Source organism: Haliotis rubra, unplaced genomic scaffold (assembly GCF_003918875.1).
Source record: "Haliotis rubra isolate DU_JTF1 unplaced genomic scaffold, ASM391887v1 Scf1355, whole genome shotgun sequence".
Taxonomy (NCBI): Eukaryota; Metazoa; Mollusca; class Gastropoda; order Lepetellida; family Haliotidae; genus Haliotis; species Haliotis rubra.
Window position 1 is genome coordinate 193,082 of NW_025765287.1, and position 16,408 is coordinate 209,489.

Sequence of the window (16,408 nt, forward strand, 5' to 3'; positions counted from 1 at the left end):
CAGAGCTCCAGCCTGGGACCTGAATGTAATTCTGCGTCATCTTACCAGTGATGTCTACGAGCCACTAGACCAGCCTGTTCCTGCTAGCGTTAGCCACTGCAGCTCGCATATCGGAAATACATGCGCTGGACTACGGTCGAACTACATTCGACAGAGGGCAAAATAATGCAGTTCATCTAGGACTTAGAACCAGATAGACAGTTCCACGTACCAGCGCTTTTTTCAGTCCTCAGCCCACAAGATATAGAGGACTTATCCTTGTGCCCAGTCCAGAGCCCTGAAGATATATCTTCAAAGGACTAAGATGAGGAGAAGGAAATTCAAGCGCCTGTTCATCCCATTATCAATGGAGACATCAGATGAAGTCTCAAGAACGACCATATCGTTCTGGATGAGAGCCGTTTTTATTGAGAGCCTACAAAGCAGCAGGACTAGAACCTCCTAGAGCTTCCAACCCACACGAAGTGAGAGCACTGGCGTCAACACTAGCTCTACACGGAAATTGCTCTATACCGACAATAATGGAGGGCTGCTTTTGGAAGTCGGATACGGTGTTTGCCAACCACTACCTCCGAGACATAGCCACTGAAGACGTCTCAGGCATTCACCAATTTGGACCTCTCGTTGTAGCACAGCAACTAACGGTTCCTCAAAAGCGCTGAGTTGGAAATCTCACCCTTTATCACGCTGACTTGTAGATGACTTTTACTAGGAAATGTATTAGTTTGAAAGTCCATGTGCACAGTCTAGGATAGGCTAGCTGAGTGATATAAGATCCTATACGGGTAATGATCTTACCTGCACATAAAGGGATCCCAACTCATTTATGATAAAGACCTTATCATAATCTATGGGTTGTTATAAGATACCTGTACAGGAGAATACTAGTTTATCTATAACCACACGAATCAACATAATTCAACTTGTCTGAGATTGAAGTAAGACAAGGAGTGGTCCCCCCGAGTTAATACGCAACTTGGAAGAATAGGACCAAGGAAATGCCGTTTGTAGTTCCCATGGGGATACAGGACGTATCTAAGGACAGCTGTTGAATCCAGTGGCTTGACCCACCACCTATTCCGACGGATTCTATCAGCAAAAGATCATGAGTCAGGATAAGGAAAAATATGTAAGTTTTCAGTAAAATTGATATTTTATATTTATCCTGACTCATGACGAACAAGCCCTGCCAACCTCCCCGTTGAAGACACTTGTGATTTCACAGCAGATCCAAGTGCATGGGCGAAATATAAGGAGAGAGTGACAAGTCTGGGCACGTCACATGGTACGTTTGCGCGGGAAAGAGGAAGGGAGGTAACTCGTAGGTGAGTATGTTGTACGTCCGCTTTTGGAACTTCAAGGGATTCAAGTGTTCCACTGCCATTCGAAAGGGAAAGGGATATAAGCAAAAGACCATCAGTCAGGATAAGTATAAAATATCAATTTTACTTAAAAAATTACATTTTTTCTTTTTAATGTTCGTTTCTGTTTCGTAGTCGTACGCATCTCTAAATGGCTTCTTCATTGTGTCGTCACCTCCGGATAAAGAGGAGATGTGGAACCAGGTTTACAACAGTGACTCGCACACTTTGATAACCTATGCTGCAGATGTTCTGGTAAGTATATATATGTATGACCTGATATCAGGAGAAAGGAATTGTATAGGGCACATTTTTATAGTGCGAACAATATACACTAGTAGGTAGGTCCATTGTAACTGTGTGTTTCTTTCTCAAGGACTATTTCGTATTCAAGGACTATTATGTACAGAGGTATTTTTTTGTCTTCAGTTGTTTCTAGTATAAACAATTATAACAACATGAATCTGATGTTATTTGATGATTTTGCCACCTGCAATTTTAACTATAATTATGGAGCACGTTTGACATCTAAATTGAAAATACTGGATAAGAATGTACAACCCATGCATGCAGTAAAAGGTGGCCAGGCTATCTGATTTGGTTTACGCATGTTATTGTAGCCGATTGCATAGATCGATGCTCATGCTATCAATCACTGTCTGGGTCAGACTCGATTGATAAAATACTGTCGTCACACAGTTTGAATACTGTTACGTACAGAATTAAACAACAAACACACACACACATACATTTTTAAAATAAATTGTATTTCTACTATCTTTTACAGAGTGGTTTGATTTAATAATTACGTCCCACGTCCGTACTTGAACGTTGTAATTACGAGGGTATAGATTTCCGGTTGATATTGACATAATATAGCGTTCATGATCTATTTGTTATTCAGCTAAATTAACTTTTCCTTCCAGGATTATCTCCCGTCAGTAGATGCTTCTGTTGCCACCTCCAGGTTTGAAGTGAGCATGTCCAAGTCTACAGCGCTGTCCGATGATATCCTTCTAAACACAATGGAGCTGAAACTAAAGGTTGCAAATTCATATTAATCTCATAAATACTCATTTTTTGTGTGTACATCAACACATGAGTGACAATGTCGTGACTCGACTTATATGTGTAAATGTGTCTACCAACACGAGAACCCGGGGAATCTAACATGGACCCTCGGCTTGACGAGCGAACAATTGAACAATTAGCTGCCCAAGTTTGGTATAACTGTCCACACTAATTACAGACTGTGGGGAATATGTACAGTGATGAAAACATTCACTTCCTCAAGAACATGAGCACAAACACATTAAGTACCAGAAAGGTGAACAGGCTGAAACATGTAACCATTCAATGTTATAGGATAACGATGACACTACTGTCATTCAACATTACCACATCACGGGAAGTGCAAGGAACCCCAGTTTCAACTTTCTGACTGACAACTTCCTCACGTGGACAAAGGATCCCAAACGAGGATTGTGCACCGTTGTCACAGAGTACGTACATCCATATAAATGTAGGTATTAAATTGTCTACAGATGTGGAGATTCTATGTGTACCAAAGTAGGTTGATAGGCAAAGCACCGCCATCGTGCTGGAATATTACTGAGTACGGCCTCCAACAACAGACGGCAGAGCACCTTGTCCATACATTAACTTTCTGTTGACATATCAACGTCAGCTTGACTGAAGGGAGAAACAATTTCTGTGTCTATTCATGCCACATAGTAACAATTCACTGCAATAGATTGTGAAGTGAACTGCAGTAATTTGAATGCCATTGTTGATCGCAGGTCTGTGGAGGAGTTTCGTTTCCTTGTGCTTCTGCTAAACATCGCAAGCAGACTGCAAGACGATGGTAGAGTGGACGTCATTAACAACATGCGACATCTCTACACACGTCTTGGAGGTCCGCCATTCACAGAGGTAAACTGAGACACGCACGTGTGTGTCGTATTATCGTGGACAGTTACACACCAGTTGCAATTATGTTCCCCTTGAGCATCAACTATATTCAATTTAGTTTTGACCCGTGAAGATCCGGGGTAGAATAGGTCTTCAGCAACCCATGTGCTTGCCATAAAAAGGCGACTATCTTGTCGTAAGAGGCGACTAACGGGATCGGGTGGTCAGTTTTGCTGACTTGGTTGACACATGTCATCGGTTCCCAATTGCGCAGATCGATGCTCATGCTGTTGATCACTGGATTGTCTGGTCCAGACTCGATTATTTACAGACCGCCGCCATATAGCTGGAATATTGCTGAGTGCGGCGTAACATTAAACTCACTCACTCACTCAATTTAGTTTTGTTAGTTTTTAAACAGATTGAACAGATTCAATTCTACAAATATACTGACGATTTCAATGGTATTCAGGAGAAATAAAGTTGCATCTGTTCAACAATATGTTGCTTTGTCGTCTTCTAACAAACAAGGAAGGGTATTTGCTGATTTCATTTCCTTCTTTACAGAGTGACGTGAGACTCTGTCTGGAGTTCACTCGACAGAGGACTGAGACACATGGTGTATATGCCAACTTCTGAAGCCATATGAAGATTAAAGCACCACAAGCTCTATACGTGGACTCATATCCAACATGTGCTCAGATCTGAGTTATTGCTCAGTGAACAATAATATGCGCCAAAGTCAGATGTATGATACAGGAAAGATGTTCACATAACTTGGACAATATACCAGCTACGTATTTCATTAATATGTGTCTTAATCCAAAGATGATACTTATTACATATTCACAGATGTACAGAAACATTGATTAATATTGGCCTTGCTGCAAAATGGATTGAATGTTGTTAGTTTTAAATTGATAACTTTAGATATTTGCAATTGTATTAACCGGAAACATCACCTCACTGAAGCTCTAAGCGCCTGTATATAGCCTGGCCTTAATCACATGAAGATTCATGCTTTAAGAAACTAACATGTAGTAACATTCTTCAAGTGAGTGCCGACAAAAATGTATTTACTTTTTTTAGTTAGCTATAGCCGTTGACATCAGCAATAAGAAGTTCAAACCCAACAGTATTCTATTTTCATTAGTTTTAGACAACGTTCCGAGACAGTCAGTTCATTTCTCCAACGCCAACTATCTTCACCTTATTTTTTTCGAGTATCCGGCAGATGAGGTAGATCAAGTTTCTATCCCTAGGTCAAAATACTTTCTCCAGCTTTCTTAGCACTAATGTATTTAGTTCTGAGTCCCGTCAAATTGCCAAACTGTCGGCCCCTCAACATGCAATCATCGTCATTGAAATATATGTGACCGCCTTAAGCATTGGAAACCTGCGCACGATGTGTGTGTGCGTGCGTGCGTGCGTGTGTGTGTGTGTGCGTTGGTGCGTGCGTGCACGCGGACATGTGTACATCTATAACCCTGACACCTTGGTCATGAAGTTGTCCAGAAATGATATTCAAGTTGTAGTTATGGTATGTTCCGTACTTTTTGAAGAAGCAGCAGTGTACAAAGATTCAACAACTGACAACTGGACAATCATCAGCGAAAAGCATCAAACATAAATGTAAGTGGTTTGCAGTTTGTTCTTGTCGTGCGGTGTGTTTTGGTCACGAAATCTTTTTTGATATACAAACATTAATCATTGAATTAAATATTCAAGAGTAAAAGGCCCGCAACAACATGAGGTATTTTAAGTTGATGGAAATCATCTACAACGTTTTGAAGCGCTATGAATTAGGTGTACAAGGTATAATAGTAGAAAGACTACTTTAAGCTAATAAGTTGCAGGATCAGCTTGGAATTGTAGACATGGATAAAGATATAAAAGGAAGGGAAATCTCTGAAAACGTTTTGCATCGTGAAATTGACAGTAATATCACGGGAAAATACTGCAACTAGCATGTCCATTGGATTATCTAGCTTGTGATAAATCACAGTCGGATACGCCCGTTACACATGAAACTTCCTCCAGCGTTAAATAAACATAGTACACTCACAATATACTATACAAAATATGCCTGATGCGATTGAAAATGTATCTATATAAACTAATATTATCATCAAATATTGTGATTTCGTAACATTTCGCATGTACTCGCATTTGTTGATGTTATATAAACATACGTGATCACATGCAAAATGATTACAGATGAAAGAATTTACGTTTTAACATCAGGCGAAGGTGGCCGAAAATTGAACTTAAATCCTGATCAGTGTAATATGTGTGTATCCATAGTTATGTATCTATATCTAAGCTGAAACAGAAATTCTGCTCGGGTTGGCAAACATATCTGATACGAGCCGGAAATTCTTAAGGATTAACACTGTGTTTGTTTCTGTTCGTAGCTAACTACTTTTCGGTACTGACTTTCACAATTAAAACACCAGCAACAACAGCAAAAACACTTTATGGTAACATAATTACTTTAATGTCAACAGAACAAATATCAAAACAGATAGATATGATGATATTAATCAAACCACAAAGCTGGAATATTATTGAGTGCGGAGTTAAACAGCAAACTAAACCAACCTGACATTACAGATCATTGCTGCACGTACGAATAGTTTTGGGAGGGTCAGGCTGATATACTTACATACACTACCAACACACCTCTAGAGAACCAAGGAACACAAATTGACATGAAAGTTCACGCAACCTGTTAATCAAAGCAAACAACCTGTTTTCGAATCATGCCTATATTATCAATTTTCCAAATGCATCATATCTTCCATGTATAACTTTGTAACAGTAAGGACTGGGGATGACATGTTTATTACATGTGCATATAAAAGACAATTACTTTATTCTCCGAAGTCATTTCTATTCAGATCCGATAGTGTCATTCGGTAACAGAAATTAAGCAGATGGATATACATACAAACTCTAACACACATGAAAAAGACCACAGTTCTTTTGACAGACCGGGAATACCAAGTTATAAAAGTTCTATGTTAATGTGTCAATCATGCTTCTCCTCTTCAAACTGAACATAACTCGTTTATGATGGTGAATAGAAAGCAACAAACCATTTATCGCTTGTGCACATAAACCCAAGCTGTCCCAAATGTATCTTTTACCCCAAAATAAAATGCACTAATAGCTAATCTCAGTCCATCGTGCACGTTGAGCACTGAGAGCGGGTCAGCAAAGAGTGCCAGTATGAATCGTAGGCCGCCATAATGATTCCTTCCCACAAAGTAGAAAGGGGTTTGGCAAGTCATAGTGATCCCACCCAACAACAGGGATGGGGTTCATGAATCGTGGTCATCAATCCCCACAACATCGGCCAACCCCTGATAAATCTGTCATGGGGTCTCAGGATGGATTGAGATTCGCGCCTATAAAGGAAATGCAAACAAAATCGGGACTCATCTGAAAGCATGACCAGTGATCAGCAACGGTCACAATTGATACACAGATTTCATGTGTGCATAACCAAATTTACGATAAACGTATAAGGACAACGCAAGCTATGATATAAAGTTACAACAAAAATGAAAATAAAAGTTTTAATACATGGTTATAATTGTTGAACTATTTAAGGGACATTTGGCTACAGCATAGTATAATTTAAGGGGACAAACCCACATTCTCAGACTAATGTGAAGTCATGAATTGAAACCGGTAAAACAATTTAAGAAAGTTATACACGATAAAATTTGGTTAATATGTAAAATCCTCCTTGACACCCCAAGTAAACGGGTATATTAAAATACAAATGTAACCATAATACGAAACCTTAAGCGTGTCACATGAAGTCAATTATGTTTCCCTTACTCACTGTATGCACCATCCATTTCACGAGATGTGTGGTCAATGTTTTCATACATTTGTGCTCCGGCAGATTCGGACAAATTACGTGATGTTGGGGCATGGGCTTCTGAATCTGTGTTGCCAGACTTAATGGTGCAATATGTCTCTCTTGTGATCTTGGCGTCATGTGGAGATTCAGCATGGAGACTGTCATATATCCTAGTTTCAGTGCCAACATCATCACTGTTCTGTGATTGGTCATTTCGAGCGTCCGATGCATTGGTTGGGGGTGATTCCGATGTCTTGTGTGGTCGTCTGGAATGTAAGGGCATTCAGAGCTTTTAGGACAGGAGGTACAAAGCCACATTATTTTCTGTCTCTAGATTTAAGACGTATATTTCTCCATTAAACTGACTTTGAAATATTTCTTTGTTCTTTAAGACTTTGTGACATAGTCGCGCATTTACCTATTCCTCTCCACCAGAAAACAAAAACAGACGACTGCACCTACGACAACACCAACTACGAATGCAGCTGCCACAGCAACAGCCAGATGAACTGCGTTACAGGCGGCTTGTAGAACCCTTGCCTCCTCTGAATGCATACAGGGAAAGTAAACAAGTTGTATTTGTGACTGAAATTTCTATTAAAGCGGTCAACCTCTGTGTTCTAATTTCATAGCAAAGTCACCGATAATCTTTTTTTCAACATATCCTTACGGTTGATAGTATTTAATTTCTTAAATTCTTCAGGTTATTCTTAGGGACGCAAAACAGTTTTGATATATCAATGTTCCAGCACTGAGCTGTTTTCTAGAATGTACTGCTCTCAGTACCTATGACCACCATTACCTATATACTATCGCGGTTTGTCAATACTGACTCATACCCACTATGACAGGTCCCTGATGCGTGTGAGTTCTTGTGCTAATATGAGACAATTTAGCCTGCTATCATAACTCTGCGCAGAGTGGTGATCCTTAGTTGTGCCAGAGGGCCATGATCGTGGATTTGAAATATTTTTGAAAGTGACATCGCACCTCATCATCTCACTCCATTGACGACCTACCAGCTTTTTTACCTGTACAGTTGTTCAGTGTCCACCCAGTCTCACATCCAATGTCACAGTCTCTAGCTGAGTTACAGGAAGAGCTCCCTCTACAGTGTCTGGAGGCACAGGCTTTGTCACAGTTAGCTCCGTAATGTTGGCTGTCACAGACTGGAACATTACCGTATAAACTGTCAAATGTCTTGCAGCTAACGTATGAAACATGACGCAAATGACGTGTATCTTCATATCTTACATGTGATCTTATCCTGTCGGAAACAAGTACAAAGAATGCTCTCCATTTTAGCTCTTCTTCATTTCGTCTTGTTTTTTCCCCGTCATTATGATCACACTATAGATATATCATTCAATGTATTGCAATTTCCTCCGTAGAAATATTTAATTAATTGCTCCTTTTTTAGCATATAGACAGATGTTACATCACTTAATCTTATTTTCAGTTAACGTTAATGCTGGGTAGTACGTTGTCAGACATTTAGGTTGCTACACTTCTGTCCATAGCTGCCGTTTGAGCACACTGTGGAGAAATCACAATGGCATGAGCATAGATTACAGTGTATGGCTCGTATTTAATGAACACTGTTACACACAGAAGAGTATTTCATGCAATAATAGGATGCCATTTGAGCTACGTATTCTAATCGTTTTCATGTATGAGCAAGCTTATTTCCTATTAGACTTGACAGAAATATAAAATGACACGCTATTTTATAGACCATGTTCAAACAACAAGTGTCATTGCCGTCTGTGGTAACAACAAGAAACTAAAAGGAATTACTCTACTGACAATTAATGACTCACCCTTCAAATGTTGCTGCATATATAACACTACTACATGGATTATAATACATGTTGAGTATATATTCTAATCCCTATTCAATCCTGGTTTGTGTGCACACTACATCATGATGATGTATGATAAAGCTAGGTTTTGTGTGATCGTACGATCATAGAGTTTTAAAGCTTGAAAATAATGTTGAAGTTTGTCTGTCAAAAGCAAAGAGAGATGTCTATAAATATGTTCACCTCCTCTGCAGTCTTCACCCATCCACCCTGGTGCACAGCCAGACACACAAGCCCCTCTTATGTGATCACACGGCGAGTTTCCTGCACACTTCCTGTCAGAACAAGAGTCGATGCAATTCTGTCCATAGCGTCCATTTGTACACTCTATGGAGAAATCGCAATGTCGTGAACATATTGCAAAAGCCCATTGTTATTTTATGGTTTTAAGCTAAAGGTTGAATCTCCTTTGTTTTATTTGTTCTAACAGTTTTAGGTATCCAAGGCAATATGTAATAGTTAGCCATAACACAGTTCTGATAACAGATAACTGAAAATTAATAATATGATCTAAAACCCATTGAAATTATGTGAGGAATTACATGCCAGCATGTACCTTGTGAACAGTCCGAACCTATCCTACCAGGAAGACATCCCATGTCACATGACCCACTGTGGCGATCACATGACGAGTTGACATTAGAACACTTCCTGTCAGTACACGTGTTCACACAGTTGACTCCATAGTGATTTGCGTCACATTCTACAAGGAAAACGCACATCAATGTTTGTTATCAGGGTGTTCTGAAGTCAAAATTGTAGTAACGCCATGTTGCTTGAATACTGTCATAATGACTTGGTCAGCGGTTTAAAGCAGTTATTACAATAACACGATCTTGGAATAAACAGGATTTCATTTTATTTAGCCATTACAATATTACATCAATATCCTCATTGGTTCATGAAATTTAGTGTAACGGTCAGAATTCATTCGTTTGGGACGTATTCTCTTCACCTGTATCATTGTCATAATTTTGTTGCACTATTTGAACGGACATCTACGAATAAAAGATCATATGTTATAGATACATTATGCCATTGGAATAGACTACCGTCAAAAGTAAGAAATAGTCCGTCAATATCTTCTTTTAAAACTCTCGTATCGGAGCAGTCCGCATTTCCACCGATGTATTATAATTGCGATTAAAGATACAGAAACGTATTGCACACTCAGATTGAGACACAGTTGCAGCACACTAAATTTCCAACCTGTTTCGGGTTAACCTATCTGATGTAATTGAATGTGAATTTGGCGCCATGCGAAAAATTCAATACATTTCTTTTTTGAATGCACTTTATGTTATGACCTCAGGAAGTCACTATTCTCAGGTTTTGATTAATTTCCATGACGAAAGACACACAAAAGTGGTGCAATTGTATCCAATACTTTTTGTCTTTTGAACGATAAAATATGTTTATCACAGACTCATGAAGATATCACCTGTCCATTTGCCATCCTGGTCTACAGTCTAGAGGATTCACTGACTGAATCTCCTCACCTGTCTCACACCTGTTGCCCTGCCACCCTGGTCTACAGTCTCTAGGACACACACCACTGATTGAATCTCCTCACCTGTATCACACCTGTCTCCCCGCCAACCTGGTCTACAGTCTCCAGGACACACACCACTGACTGAATCTCCTCACGTATCTCATATAAGTTCCTCTTACATCATTTCCTCACCTGTATTACACCTGTCTCCCCTGCCACCCAGGTCTACAGTCTCCAAGACACACACCACTGACTGAATCTCCTCACTTATCTCATATCAGCCTCTCTTACACCATGTCCTCACCTGCATCACACCTGTGTCCCTGCCACCCAGGTCTACAGTCTCCAGGACACACACAACTGACTAAATCTCCTCACCTATACCACACCTGTCTCCCTGCCACCCAGGTCTACAGTCTCCAGGACACACACAACTGACTAAATCTCCTCACCTATACCACACCTGTCTCCCTGCCACCCAGGTCTACAGTCTCCAGGACACACACAACTGACTAAATCTGCTCGCCTTTATCACACCTGTCTTCATGCCACCCAGGTCTACAGTCTCCAGGACACACACCACTGACTGAATCTCCTCACTTATCTCATATCAGCCTCTCTTACACCATTTCCTCACCTGTATTACACGTGTGTCCCTGCCACCCAGGTCTACAGTCTCCAAGGCACAAACCACTTACGTGGTCACACGGTTCTTCAGCGCAGTGACAAAATTCATTACAGGTTACACCAAACAACCCAGGGCTGCAAACTGAAAATAGAAGATATCGATGCGGATACACAAAAATAATGTAGAATTGCATTAGACATTTGTTTAAAATGCCAATGTCTGATATTCGTCGATTATGGTAAAAGTATATTTGTGCCTTGTAATGCAAGAATATTATCGTTGACAGTTGTACACTACCAGTCCTTTGTCGACATCTTCACATACATCTGCCTATCGTTTCAACACCTAATTAATTACTGAACTTGTATCGATTTCTGAAGGCACAGGAAAGATATTGACTCACCTTTAAAGATTACAGCCTTATTTCAAAATCGATCATTTGTGGATTGCCTGGGCTTTAAAACATGTGAGCCTAATACAAATTTAATAGACTCCTACCATATATCTCGACCTCACACAGATTGAGGAATGTGGTGTTTGATATCGAGAAATATCGTCCAATGCCATCACATGTTGCATTGTAGATCCCGCCGTTACTGACTGGGGTGTCGTAGGGAAGGCAGCAAGCGAGGCCTGTTGAGGAGCCTGTGTTACTCAAGTAGAGGACACAAGACCGGATTCTTTCTGGGTCTGAAATAGATTTTTCCGGGAAGTAAAACAAGTAGCTACTATTTATACAAAGGTAATCTAATTAACAATAAACGGTGATATTTTTATCCTAGGTTTATCAAACAAAGTAACCTGTGAACGTAAAGTGTGTCTCTGACGTTCTCGCAGAAATATGAGGTAGGATATTAAAATGCATCAGAATCAAGTAAATGCTAATTGTAGTTATTATCCAGAATCATCCACAAACACACATTGACGTATCATCTGATATTTTCTGACCTATTTTATGAAAATAAAGAGGAAACTATTCACGCAAGTTTTTTTCAGTATTAGAGTAGTCAATGTTAAGTAAGTCATCCTTACGATGCGATGGCTGATATATTTTGACATCATGTATCCTGTACTGCTTTTCCTAGGTCAACCTTCCACAAAACCCCATGTATTGTCAGCTGCGTGGAAACAGGAGCCATCGTGCAGATCCTGGTCCCTGTTCCCATCTACAGCTCTGTCCGCTGACCATGAACTGGTAAACAGTTGAGTAGGGGAGGAGGCATTTCTTCTGTAGGCAACGTTTTCTGTTTTTGAAAAGTAAATTAGATGAACTATTTCTGCAACCAATTGTTATCATATCTTTGACATGGCGTCTCATTCTATTGTTTAATCTCCGTATACAACCGAATTGGGGATAATGTGTTTCTTCTGTTGGCAACTATTTCTGTTTTGAAAAAAGAGAGTATGAGAGTATTATTCCTCTAACCAATTTTTTATCATTTCTTTGACATTGCGTCTCATTCTAATGTTTAATATACAGTAAAGAGGTGATTATAAAATGTGCATATTCTAAACATTTAAGCATTACTTTCAGCAGTGGACAAATACACAGTGCTGTTCATTCTGTAAAATATACAGAAATTAACATCAGACCTTCTGGCAGTTAGCTCCATGTCCCTCCAACCCAGCCAGAGTCACAGTCACCTCCACAAACTCCAGTCTTCTGGTTACAGGTGTCTCCACAGTCACAGGAGCAGAAGCAAGATTCGCCAAACTTTCCTTTTGTGCATGTTCCTTTTGACATACATGTCCGTGATTACTAACGTCTAATGTCAATATTCAGTAAATATTTTGTTGCGTTTGCGTATTCTATGATTCATACAGATTATAGCTTGAAAATAACGTGATAAATCAATAACTGACGCATCAAAACCATGCATGTACAATCGGTATCTTCCCGTAAGACAGACCGCTTAAAACAAACACATGTTTGGGTTGGTTGCATAAGGTTTTAATTAAGCTTCGTACCGTTGATGATAATGGTATATGCCCAGATGAAAATACAACATTAGGCATTATAACGAGGTAGGAACTTGGTTACAGTGAGAGTGGGAGTCTTTGTGATTTTTGCGACAGAAACTTTGATTTGTTACAGAGTCTTTGTGGACCTTCTCGAAGACCAAAATATTCACAACGAATTATGTCGAGTTTTCCACATGTAAAACTGTGTCATATGTATCAATCAATTTCACTAAAATAATATTTTAGAAATGTCAGCAGAGTCTTCAACACTGGTGTAACGGAAAATTTGAGATTGAAGGATGTTAGAACGGAAAATTCCTATCATTTTGTGTCTATTCAGGATAAGGCAAGTCCCAATATCATTACCTCTCGAAATGGAACACATGCAAATAGATAGTAACAAAGCCACATTCACAATGCTTATTTTCACGTAGTCTGCACAAAGCAATTATTTTGGTGAAGAAGACAATAGTGGAGGTGTAAACACACAATCAGATCAATTAATTATAAAAAGTATGAAAGTCTTAACAATTTATGACTCTTACAAGATTATCAAGGGTTTTCAGTGTAATATAACAATATAATTCTTAAGTGCTTGAGAACATTCTTAACTTCTCTAACAACTCAGTTCTCTATTACTCAGTATTCACTAATAAACTAGGGAGGATAGGAGCGTGTTGTTACTATCCCTGTAGTGACTCTGGGTCAGATCATTAATTAAATAGGGTGGACAGCATGGCTCAGCTAATTAGCTTACTCATTGAGTCTGTCGTATAGGAGTGAACCGTACAACTGAGTATGCTCCTTTCACCAGGATTAAAAAACCACAACATTTCAACTCATATGTTATTAGAGCATTCAACTGCTTTACAGCTTTCAAAAGGTTATATAGTAGAAATGTTGAGACGGTTGTGGAACTGCCTATATTGACTTGTACCATATGTTTCCGTGTGTGGTTTCAGGTGACCCATTGACTAGCCATTGCATGTGTGTGACTAGTGCTAATGATACGCTCACCTTTTCGCGAACACCTGGTTTCAACACTATTTGATAGTGTCACGGCGCCAACTACCGTCCAGGGCATAACAAGCAAAAATTAGCAAGAGGGGACGCACGACTCAACAAGATGAGCTGAATAAACGAATGCGCAGGCACTTACGGCCATGTTGCACTCTGCTTTTGGCATATATCCTCTATTGATGTGCACTGACTCACGATTCATTTCTTAATCCGGATATTTAATAGGAATGAACCGACCTTTTAACAAAGTAGTAAAGAATATGTATCCGACATTGTTGGACGTGGCAATAATTGATAAAACGTGAATGGTAAAACTTAAGAATGAACAGTGAGTGATAACGTCATGCGGAATGGATTTCATTCATGTAAGCCCAAAGGTGCAGTTAATCCGCAATACGAGGGCTTTTTCAAGGTTCATTCACGCAATGAAAGAGGTCGGGGACATTCCATTTTGGGGTGATATTATATTTGGGAATCAAGTTGTACGAGTGTATGTATGGATTCTTCCATCCACGCACGCATTGGCGAATTTCGCGCAAACAGGCCAATTTCGTATTACGCGTTTTTCACGATTTGCGCGTTAGCATCCGTGAAACGTAAGTTATTGTGGCTGCGTGTACATTTCCCTATTTGTTTTGCATTAATTCAGCTAAACATTTGCTTTACGTGCTTGCGTCTGTTACGTTACGCAACCGGCATGTTTGAAGTTGGAACAGGAACATTTTGGAACATTTTGGCATGAGCCTTAACGTTTATCAGTCGGTACTTATTGGAATTGCCAATCTCAAAATCGAGACAGACAAACAACTTTTACTATTACAAACTCGATTTGGTCGACTATATGCGACAAGATGTATTCAACAGATCGACTGTGTTACTGACAAACTCAATGTAAATATAGGGCCCGTAAGTTGGTCGCGGCACTTCGCGAGACATTACGTTGCGTTTGGTACTTCCGGTGACAAACAAGGTTTTTCGGCAATGGCGATAATACTGTTACATGGGGCATGCCATGGATAATCATACTCGACACTGGCTTTGTGACTCAGAAAACTATGCCGCCGTAACAGACTATGTTAGCATTAAGGCAATGTTGCATGAATAGATGCAGAATTGTCATTGTTGTCGTCTTCAGTATGGCTCATTCATTAGTCGGGGGTAAGTTTATTTGTTACAATGATTTCTTTGTTTTCATTTAAAGGCCGGTATAGTTTAGTTAATAAGTACCTAACAGTATGGATTTGACATGTGCAGATTGGTGAGTCGTTTTTCTGATTGCATTTGATATCTTACAGGGGATTTTATCGTCCCCTGAGAGGGTATGTAAGACCACGTTCAAAAGTATGTTTAACTTCACCATTTTTAATCATAGTATATATGTTCGTTTCTTAAATTAATGTACAACTCTGTTCACAGCTGAGGACATTGTAAATCCAGCTAGGGTCCATGCAGCAAAAGTAATTGCAAGTTCCAGTCCCATCTACCTTCAGCGTTGTTGGCAACCTATAACCCATTTCATTGTATTGTTCGTTTAATAATATCGTTTTACATAGCGTGCTAATTTTTACTTTTAATGATGTGATATAATTAGTAGTTTTACTGTTCTTCGACAACAGACTTTTAATTTCTAATTGTATTTCTAATTGATCTATAATAATAGCTTCTTTCCGTGAGAGAATAAAATATTGCCACGTAAAGATACATATTAACCAACCCACTCACTACAGTTGATTTTGCAATTGTTACATTTATTATCACTAACGTTATTCATCATGGCAAATATCAATTAAGTTTATCCTGAGCATTCTGTATCTACCAATGTAAAGTTATTTTGGAACCTCGCAAAATATTTTTGGGTCAATATTTGTAAAGTTCTGCAAAACATTATCGGGAACTGTGTTAATAAATACAGTATCTTGCAGTTGGAATTATCCAGGAAGATAACTTATGCAATGAAATTCCAGGTGTAATTCTAAAACACTAAATGTAATGAATTGAATAATAATTAATAGCGCGTAAATAATGATGATATCCACACTTTGATTGATACCAATAGCTCTGAATAGGTATCTCTCACAAATGTATTCTGCACATGAGCTGATTATTACAAACCAATTTAGCATTTATATTTATGGTGCAGCATGTTCAGTTAAACATAACATCCACATGCTAAATTATCGCAGTAACATTCCTCGATGTCATCATTGTAAGGAACTGTTTACATTTTTAAGTATATATATATCGTACTTGGTCTCACATGTTATGTATTTTTTCAGTTGGAACAGATGCACATCTTAG

The 16,408-nt window shown here is 39.1% G+C and overlaps 3 protein-coding genes across 8 annotated transcripts in view; 1 reads left to right on the forward strand and 2 right to left on the reverse strand.

Moving 5' to 3' along the window:
- The window catches only part of LOC124268014, a 21,767-nt gene extending 17,408 nt beyond the window's left edge, over nt 1–4,359 (forward strand). For both annotated transcript variants that reach the window (XM_046703013.1, XM_046703012.1), the window contains exons 22-26: nt 1,497–1,616; nt 2,288–2,404; nt 2,727–2,863; nt 3,161–3,293; nt 3,840–4,359. In XM_046703013.1, coding sequence (XP_046558969.1) covers nt 1,497–1,616; nt 2,288–2,404; nt 2,727–2,863; nt 3,161–3,293; nt 3,840–3,911 — 579 coding nt within the window. In that variant the 3' untranslated portion in view covers nt 3,912–4,359. The remainder of the gene's footprint in view (nt 1–1,496; nt 1,617–2,287; nt 2,405–2,726; nt 2,864–3,160; nt 3,294–3,839) is intronic.
- The window catches only part of LOC124268021 (protein draper-like), a 35,163-nt gene extending 24,679 nt beyond the window's left edge, over nt 1–10,484 (reverse strand). The window contains exons 1-2 of the mRNA XM_046703027.1: nt 10,447–10,484; nt 9,964–9,971 (exon numbers count right to left, since the gene is read on the reverse strand). Of these exons, the coding sequence (XP_046558983.1) occupies nt 9,964–9,971; nt 10,447–10,457 (19 nt within the window). The 5' untranslated portion in view covers nt 10,458–10,484. The remainder of the gene's footprint in view (nt 1–9,963; nt 9,972–10,446) is intronic.
- LOC124268016 (multiple epidermal growth factor-like domains protein 10) overlaps nt 1–11,104 on the reverse strand; it is a 15,912-nt gene extending 4,808 nt beyond the window's left edge. Inside the window, exons 1-6 of one of the 5 annotated variants that reach the window (XM_046703020.1) lie at nt 10,879–11,103; nt 9,565–9,711; nt 9,192–9,335; nt 8,178–8,315; nt 7,565–7,691; nt 7,079–7,412 (exon numbers count right to left, since the gene is read on the reverse strand). In XM_046703020.1, coding sequence (XP_046558976.1) covers nt 7,118–7,412; nt 7,565–7,691; nt 8,178–8,315; nt 9,192–9,335; nt 9,565–9,607 — 747 coding nt within the window. In that variant the 5' untranslated portion in view covers nt 9,608–9,711; nt 10,879–11,103 and the 3' untranslated portion in view covers nt 7,079–7,117. Of the gene's footprint in view, nt 1–7,012; nt 7,413–7,564; nt 7,692–8,177; nt 8,316–9,191; nt 9,336–9,564; nt 9,712–10,878 lie in introns of those variants that run through there. The other 4 variants (XM_046703021.1, XM_046703023.1, XM_046703022.1 and 1 more) reach the window with 4 other exon arrangements.
- Nucleotides 11,105–16,408: the final 5,304 nt, after the last annotated feature.